The sequence below is a fragment of the Notolepis coatsorum genome, assembly GCF_963971535.1.
Source record: "Notolepis coatsorum genome assembly, chromosome: 10".
Classification (NCBI taxonomy): domain Eukaryota; kingdom Metazoa; phylum Chordata; class Actinopteri; order Aulopiformes; family Paralepididae; genus Notolepis; species Notolepis coatsorum.
This window is the reverse complement of record NC_140174.1, coordinates 5,411,694-5,420,956: the sequence shown is the minus strand read 5'-3', so window position 1 is coordinate 5,420,956 and position 9,263 is coordinate 5,411,694. Positions and strand designations below refer to the sequence as shown.

Sequence of the window (9,263 nt, the reverse complement as noted above, 5' to 3'; positions counted from 1 at the left end):
GAAAACCCCGTTCAACAAAGACTGTTGACTTGTTGACATGAGACCTGTCCTGTTTGGCCACCGTTCACACAGGACATATACAGACAGTAGTGGTGCAGTAATAAGAGATGCCAAACGGTCACTTTACACAAGAAAAAGGTCACTTTAAAAAATTAAAAAAGAACGTGAGTGGTTCTTGTATGTAATAGATGGATATAGCAAGATAGCATAATGATATATAGTACAACTGTATATTGTATAGTAGTGTACATAAGACCCAGTGCCTCATCCATAGCTTAACACTGTATTGCACTATCGCAGGACCTTAGCATGATGTCTTTTACCATGCTTTTTTAAACTTTATGTACATTATACCTGTTATGTCTTATCCTTATTACTTGTATTATTGCACAATCGCTGCGGGCATGACCCCCCCGCATTTCACTGTATGCCTTGTATGCCGTGACAAATAAAACTCTTGACTTGACTTGACAGTGTAGAGTGAATAGCCTTGAACTCAAAAGCATATGCCTTATTAGTGTTAGTCAAATATTGTTAGTCAAATATGCTCCATCACGACAGGACTTGTCCCCGAGATGTCCTGGTAGCGTGTATGCTTTCTACAACGCAGTTCGGCGATTTGCGAATCTGATTGGCCATTGACGTTTCTGGTCATGTGACATGTGCGCCCAATAGCATGACGAGCTGTGTCTTTGCCCATTTCCGTCGAACAGCGTGTAGAACATGGCGTTCTATCGCCATGCTCTAAGACAAACTCTAACCTTAACCAACTTCGAAAGAGCGCCTAAGCTTAACCAGTGTAGACACTTGTGGTCCCACGATTGGGCGTACATGTCACATGACCAGAAATTACCTTGCCAATCAGATTTGCAAATCGCCGAACTGCGTTGTAGAAAGCATACAAGCGTCCTGGTAGCTACGACGTCACGGCACCGACGTGTAGTGATTCAGCAAAACATACGTCAGGGCGAAACCGAAAAGGTTTACCGTGAGGCCACTGACACCGGTTGTCTACGTAATGTTAATCACACGGCACCTTGTAAGATTCACAAGGGTTTTAAGAACCTTTTACCGAGTACACCGTTAGGCCCCCACTTAATCCCCTTGTACACTTGATACCACTGTAATCAGTAGTAGTGCTGTGTGTGGTCACCTTGAATCACTGTCTGCCTTTGAGAATGTAAAGTGGACGTTTAGTTGACTTGTCGTGAAGTGAGAACTGTTTATTTGACCAGATCTGGGGAAGCACTTAGTTACGGACCGCAGTGTAGAACAAACGCTTGACTCACAATGAAGGTACGGACGTTTTAGGGGAAAGGAACATGATGTAGCATCAAGAATCAACCAATAAGGCTAAATGAATACATTATCGTTAACATAGCATTGTAAACAAATTAAGGCTGTCAAAGTTAACGCGGTATTAATGCGTTATTTTTTACTAGACTTCACTCAGGTGTATTATTGATGCTCTCATTGATACTATGTTTGTTTCTGAAGTGTGTGTGTGTGTGTGTGTGTGTGTGTGTGTGTGTGTGTGTGTGTGTGTGTGTGTGTGTGTGTGTGTGTGTGTGTGTGTGTGTGTGTGTGTGTGTGTGTGTGTGTGTGTGTGTGTGTGTGTGTGTGTGTGTGTGTGTGTGTGTGAGATATATAGAGAGAGGGGGGTGAGAGAGATGAGGAAGGGGCAAGAGAGAAAGAGAGCTGGGAGAGTGTGTGTGTGAGAGAGAGGGGGGGAGTGGTGTGATTACTCAGCCCTTGTGTGGGTGAATGTAACAAGTTCCTAACGTTTTCTTTCCCCTATTATTTCATGCACATTTTATTCATTGTTTTAAATGATTTTCTTTTAAGTTATTTTGTGCATCACTCTGTTTTGAATTTGATGCAAATTTGCAATGCATGAGGGTCATCCTTTTGTGTTAAATGGCTGCATAAAGCAAGCATTTGTTGACTCTCATGTTGATAAAACGTGGAACTTGAAAAAGATCCGTTTATGGTAGATAACTTTTTTTTAAATGCGATTAATTTGCGATTAATCGCGAGTTAACTATGGACAATCATGCGATTAATCAGATTAAATATTTTAATCGATTGACAGCACTACTAAAATGCTGATAATAAATCATATTCAGCCTATGGATTTACTTTGTCCTAAATAATGCACGTCATATATACGGCGCTCGGAGTCGCGATACACACTATGTGGTTATTTTAATAAGGGAGCATTGCAAATGTGAATCCCGCAGGGATATTTTTTATGAATGAAACCTATCGAGCGTTTGGTTCTGATTCGTTTCATATTCTTCGCTGTGGATGTATTTGCTTAACGGAGCACCCGGATTGTGTTTCATTCAAGCATAAATTGAAGCGTCTTTATGCGTGGATTGTGGATGTGAATTACGACGAATCTGAATATGTGGATTGTGTGAATTGTATCACTGTCACTCACACGTTATTGTGATATTGTAACTGGGATTAAAATGTTTGAGGAGATGCGCTGTTTGACGGATTGACGTGGACGTGACTTGAGAAAATGAATGAGCAATTGCAAGCCTTTGACGTTTTGATGAATGCATTTGAGAAAATGCATTTATCTGTTCAAGCACTGTTATCTGATGATGAACAAGAAGTTGATTAACATGACTGGTGTCACTGGTATAAACCAAAGGTTAATCAATTCATTGCATGTATGGATGATGTCCGAAACAGATTAAAACCTGATTAATAGTGAAACTGCAAGCCTCCAAGCCTCTCTGACACGTTATTTCGGGGGTCGCGCCTTGACAACTTTGGGAACCATGTATTTATATAGTACATGATACCTAAGCACATACAGTACAGATATCCTCATAAGTATCTATTAATTCGTATCAATTAGATACTCATTGGGCTTGTTTTTATCTACTTATTCTGAAAGAGTTGAACTAATTATTTTCGCTAGCAAGATCTCATTCGATTATTCATTCCATTAAGCCTACTGCCAGCAGGCACATTTAAAGAAATATAATCTGATTGATTGGGGTAATGAGGGACTTAAAATGTGCCTATAGATTATGCATTTAACTTGTCGGCGAGGCTATTGAGCCGTACTGTATTGTACCCATTCTGCAATCTGTTAATAAAGTTTTCAATCAATCAATCAATCAATCAATCAATCAATCAATCAATCAATGCCGTTAGAAAATCAGGACTTCTGCGATCGACACCTGCTGTCTTTTCAGGTGAGGCGGCCGCACGCAATTATCCTGAGTATCAAGTCTGGTTCGAATTAACAAGACTGAATCAGCGTTCGAGGAACAGGGAAAGCCTGGATTCAAACATCGGGTTAATTGAATCTGGCTAATGGGACTTTTGATCGACTTAGTTGAACCAGGTACGGGGAATAGGGCCCTGGTCCGATTATCCAGCTCCAGATTCCTCAGATCCATCAGTGAAATCTGCCTTATTAAGATCCCACATTCAAGACTGCATGGTGACGAAGGGAAACCGAGCGTTTGCAGTCGCAGCGCCGCAACTCTGGAACAAGCTCCCGCTAACTATCAAATCTGCAAACACTAGTCCCGACATCCAAGCTTAAAAACTTCGGAGATCTGGCCTTCTCTCGTACTGCACCCCGACTCTGGAACTCCCTCCCCCAGTCCATCAGAGACTCCCCTACACTCTCCACCTTCAAAGCTCGCCTCAAAACCCACCTGTTCTCCCTTGCCTTCAACCCCCCCCCCCCCACCCTTAACCCCCCCCCCCTCCAACCTGATTGATGTCTGTCTCCAGTCTTTTTTGTGCTTTCATGCTGTCTCCCCTGTTCCCCCCATGGTCTCATGTTCCTTTTGTTTTTTCTTTGTTGTTTCTTTGTTTTTGTTTCTTTGCTTTCGTTTCTTTGTTTGTACTCTTGCTCCCGACTACTGTCAGCGACTTCGGGTTACTGAGAAGCGCTATATAAATTAAATGAATTATTATTATTATTAGTCTGGGGCGGCTAAGTGGCACAGTGGGCAAGGCGCTCGCCACTAACGCAGGAGATGCTGGGTTCGAGCCCAGCTCTCGGCGTTGCTTCCGGCTTGGCCGGTCGTTCATACTAACACAATTGGCAGTGTTAGGGGGTGGGGAAGCCGGTGGGTGGGGATCGGACGTTGTGGACAGCGACTCCTACAGGTCGGTTGGTGCGCCTGTACAGCAGAATTAGGAAGCAACGGGGGCAGCGTGAGCCTCCCATGCGTTACTCCTCGCCGCTGGGAGATCCTGCTGTGCAGGTGAAAAGATGCGACGGCTGCCTCCTCGTGTACTGGAGGGGACACGTGATGCAAGGCTTGGTCCACATTGCAGCCGGACAGTGGGAGGCATGGTCTAACAACGTTCGAGACAGGGGAGGGTAGAATTGGATAATACGAAATTGGGATGGGAGAAAAATAGAAAATGGGGAGACAAAGTAGATAACAAAAAATAAAAAAATATCTGCAAACACTCTACTGACTTTAAGGCCATGCTCAAAACCCACCTTTTCTCCATAGACACTCCTTGAGCTAGTTTTGTGTTGTAGTGTGACAGGTGTATTCATGTCCGTCTGTTCTCTGTCTGCTTGGATGGCCTGTATGTATTTCTGTCTGTTTTTCTTACTGTTTCCTGGCTTTTTGTTTTCTTTTTTCACGGGCAGATGTAACTATTGGTTGGGGGGGCGCAATATAAATAAATGTATCATATCATATTATATCATATCATCAACACAGTTTTTTTTTGTATCCACTTTTTCTCCTTATTTTCTATTTTTCTCCCATCCCAATTCCGTGTTTCCAATTCTCCCTTCCCCTGTCTTGAACGTTGCTCGACTATGCCCCCCACTGGTCGGTTGTAGGGAGGATAGAAGCCTTGCATCACGTGTCCCCTCCGGTACACGAGGAGGCAGCCTGTCACATCTTTTCACCTGCCAGCGCGGACTCTCAGTGGCGAGGAGTAACACATGGGAGGCTCACACTACCCCCGCTACTTCCTGTCTCTGCTGTGCAGGCGTCCCCCAACCGACCTGTAGGAGTCGCTGTCCAAACCCCCAAACCCCCAATTGAGTTAGTATGACGGCCGGCCAAAGCCGGAGGCAATGCTGACACCCAGATTCGAGACCGGAGTCTCTTGCATTGGTGACGAGCGCAATCTCCGCTGCGCCACCCAGCCGCCCTCATCAACACAGTTTGAACCAGTTTGAACTGTCCTCTTGCTCATAGTGTGTCCCATATGATTGATTGATTGATTGATTGATTGATTGATTGATTGATTGATTGATTGATTGATTGATTGATTGAAAACGGATTGCAGAATGGGTACAATACAGTACAGCTCAATATTAACAACTGCTATAGGATGAAGACCAGAAAAAGACTTTCGTCTTGTTTACATCAGGGTTTCAATTCATCAAGACATGTATGACATACAAGACATACAAATATACGGTACTGTGTAAGAAAAAGATATCATAAAAGAATATACATCCGAAGGGGAAGAAACTGTACATTGGAGGGGGTTGGGTGTCTGGGGGGGGATTTTGACATTTACCGCGGCTAGTTTCTAATTGCAGCCTCCCGTAGGTGCTCTTTGAGAGCGGTTTTGAAGGAGGGTAGGGATTCACATTCCTTTACAGCTTTAGGTAGGGCGTTCCACATTGTTGTGGCATAATTGCGAAACGTGTTTAGTCTCTTGTTTGAGCCGACTCTGGGTTGAACGTGATTTGTGGAGCTCCCTCTGGTGTTGTGGTCGTGGTATTCACTGACCTTTGGGAAGTATTTCGACATGTACATGGGTACCTTAGTGGTGTAGTGTATCTTGTAGACCAGGCCCATTGCAAGTTGCTGTACTCTGTCGTCTACTCTAAGCCATTCTAGGTAGTCAAAGTGGGCAGGGGTGAGGTGGGTTCTAGGAGTTTTAGTGCATGTGTGTGTGTGTGTGTGTGCGTGTGTGTGTGTGCGTGTGTGTGTGTGAGTGCGTGGGGGCTGTGTGTGCGTGCGTGTGCGTGGGGGCTGTGTGTGTGTGTGTGTGTGTGTGTGTGTGTGAGTGCGTGGGGGCTGTGTGTGTGTGTGCGTGTGCGTGGGGGCTGGCTAACCTTGGCCTTTAGGCTTTCCCAGCTGCAGCTCCTGCTGATGTATTTTCCTTGTCTTCCTCTGTCCCTCCCCTCACTGTCTCCCTCTCTGTCCCTCCCCTCACTGTCTCTCTATCCTCCCCTCACTGTCTCCCTCTCCTCCCCTCTCTGTCTCCCTATCCTCCCCTCACTGTCTCCCTCTCCTCCCCTCTCTGTCTCCCTCTCCTCCCCTCTCTGTCTCCCTCTCCTCCCCTCTCTGTCTCGTCTCCCTCCATCCTTCCCCTCTCTGTCTCCCTCTCCTCCCCTCACTGTCTCCCTCCATCCCTCCCCTCTCTGTCTCCCTCTCCTCTCCTCCCCTCTCTGTCTCCCTCTCCTCCCCTCACTGTCTCCCTCTCCGTCCCTCCCCTCTCTGTCTCCCTCTCCTCCCCTCTCTGTCTCCCTCTCCTCCCCTCATTGTCTCCCTCTCCTCTCCTCCCCTCACTGTCTCCCTCTCCATCCCTCCCCTCTCTGTCTCCCTCTCCTCTCCTCCCCTCACTGTCTCCCTCTCCTCCCCTCTCTGTCTCCCTCTCCTCTCCTCCCCTCTCTGTCTCCCTCTCCTCTCCTCCCCTCACTGTCTCCCTCTCCTCCCCTCTCTGTCTCCCTCTCCTCTCCTCCCCTCACTGTCTCCCTCTCCTCCCCTCACTGTCTCCCTCTCCTCTCCTCCCCTCACTGTCTCCCTCCTCTCCTCCCCTCTCTGTCTCCCTCTCCTCTCCTCCCCTCACTGTCTCCCTCTCCTCCCCTCACTGTCTCCCTCTCCTCTCCTCCCCTCACTGTCTCCCTCTCCTCCCCTCACTGTCTCCCTCTCCTCTCCTCCCCTCACTGTCTCCCTCTCCTCCCCTCCCCTCTCTGTCTCCCTCTCCTCCCCTCACTGTCTCCCTCTCCTCTCCTCTCCTCTCCTCCCCTCACTGTCTCCCTCTCCTCCCCTCACTGTCTCCCTCTCTGTCCCTCCCCTCTCTGTCTCCCTCTCCTCCCCTCTCTGTCTCCCTCTCCTCTCCTCCCCTCTCTGTCTCCCTCTCCTCCCCTCACTGTCTCCCTCTCCGTCTCTCCCGGCAGGAGGCAAAAGCCGGAGCGGAGGAGAGCCGGGCCCTGTGGAGCCGGATCCAGGCGGCAGAGGGGGCCCAGAAACAGGCGCGGGGGATGGAGATGGACTACGAGGAGGTGATCCACCTCCTGGAGGCGGAGATAGCCGAGCTGAAGGCCCAGGGAACAGAGCAGCCGCCGGCCCAGGCCCAGGTACCCAGTAGGGCTGACCTTCGATTTATTTTTTTGGCATTCGCAGCTTCGGGGCCGAGATTCTTCGAGATTCATTTTTTTTTTTTTTTTTTATATATATACTTATTTTTAATGTTGTGGGACTTGTACAGCACTTTGTTCAACTTTGTCAGTGCTATACAGTTTAAACCTTTTTAAATCTTTGAAACACTTTGCTTTCATGAAATATTGTAAGCCGTCATTTGAGGCTTTATAAAAGCAGCACAATGAACACAAATCTCCGACCTCGTCTTAAATAACAAACAGCATTGCTTGTTGTAGTTAACAAAGAGAGGCAGAGTGTGTGTGTGTGTGTTATGTACTAGAGGCCTGATCACTCCTGTGTCACCGGGCATGCAGGTGAGGCCTGCCAATTAGCCAATTAGTGCTGATTGGTTACCTGCTGGGGAGCTTTAAAGGCAGACCTAGTAACACACATGCACTGTCTGTGCTTAGAGAAAGAGCTGTCACGTTCTTCTAGTCCTTGTCCGTTGGGTTACCTTAGTACTTTAGTTAACATTTATATTAATAGTTCCTTGAGATAGTAGCACTTTGAGTTAGAGCACAGGGTTTTGGTGTTGGTTTGCACATAGGTTGCGTGCCCCTGAGCCAGGGTCGTAACAGTTGGGCGCTTGTCCGGGATCTTTTACCCCTTTGTTTGGTGTTTTTTTTTTTTTGTGTTGCACGGGGTGTCATCGTATTATGGTTTGGGTGGTGTTCGTTACATATGGTGTAACGTGGGGGCTGAGCCATTTCATCAAACAGGTGAGTATGCCGTATTTGTTTTTAATTTGATGTGACTACTTATGCTGTTAAAATATATAGTTTAGTGGGCACCACATGTAGATAGGGACATTATTTTCTGGTTGTTGGTTAGCGTCCTGTGCACCACGTACTCCTGGGGCGGTCAATGAAATGATTGGTATATGATCTTTGACTGGTAGCAGGTGTGGTTGAAGAAAGTTAGGTCTACAGGGCATTAGTTTAAGGGTAGGTAGATTAGGGCGGCCAGAAAACACAGGTAGTGTGGTAGGGCTTGATTTAGTGTTTCTTAGGGTAGACATGTGGTGGGCCGGTTTTTTCTGCAGTTTAGACGTAGAAGCATATGTAGTCATATCAGGTTAGAAGGCGCACCTGTTTGGAATTGTTTGTTGGATTTATTTTGTTTGTTTGAGTGTTTGGTGAGCATACCTGGTAGCACCTAACACCCTGAGTGTATGACACGTCTATTTGGGGTGGGTGTGTTTTTTTTTTTTTTTGCGTCCTTGAAATGTGCGCTCCGTAGCACACATTGCCACCGCGTCCCTTTATGGTTATTATTAGTGGCTTTGGCATTCTGTATGGTTCTTCAGTGGTTCGTCGTGGTTCTTTAGTCGTTCTTCAGTGGTTCTTTAGTGTTTCTTTGGTGGCTCTTTAGGTGGATTGTGTGTGTACTAGGGTGCTTTTGGCAGCTTTTTGGTGACTCTAAAGTGAACGGGTTGTGGCGCTGGTGCAGAAAAGATGGCTTCCGTTAGGGATTTTGTGGATCACCCTTCACATGACATGTTGGAGAGGTTTTCAAAAGAACAGCTTCTCGAGCTTGCTGTGCACTACAAGGTCGAGCTTACTCCCAGTGAGAAACGTTTGAAACCATCTGCCTTGGGTGCTTTGAGGGTTTTGCTCATTAGGGAACAGGTGCTTGAGGAGAGGGTGGAGGAGCCTCCTTCATCTGGCGCATCTCCGCTATTACCTGGTGTAGAGGGTGACTGGAGGATAAGGGAGTTGGAGTTTAAGGAAAGGCAGTTACAGCACGAGCGTGAGGAGAGGAGAGAGGAGCGTGAGTTTAAGGAGAAACAAATGTTGTTGGAGCATGAGCGTGCACAGAAGGAGCTTGAATATAAGCATGCTGCCTTGCAGGCGGGTGCTCTGCATCCAGAGT

The 9,263-nt window shown here is 46.9% G+C and overlaps 1 protein-coding gene across 1 annotated transcript in view; it reads left to right on the top strand.

Annotated features, from left to right (window-relative positions):
- Positions 1-9,263, top strand: part of stxbp4 (syntaxin binding protein 4) — a gene marked incomplete at both ends in the record, with an annotated part of 209,606 nt that overhangs the window by 54,963 nt on the left and 145,380 nt on the right. The window contains one exon of the mRNA XM_084322321.1: positions 7,138-7,327. Within this exon, the coding sequence (XP_084178447.1) occupies positions 7,138-7,327 (190 nt within the window). The remainder of the gene's footprint in view (positions 1-7,137; positions 7,328-9,263) is intronic.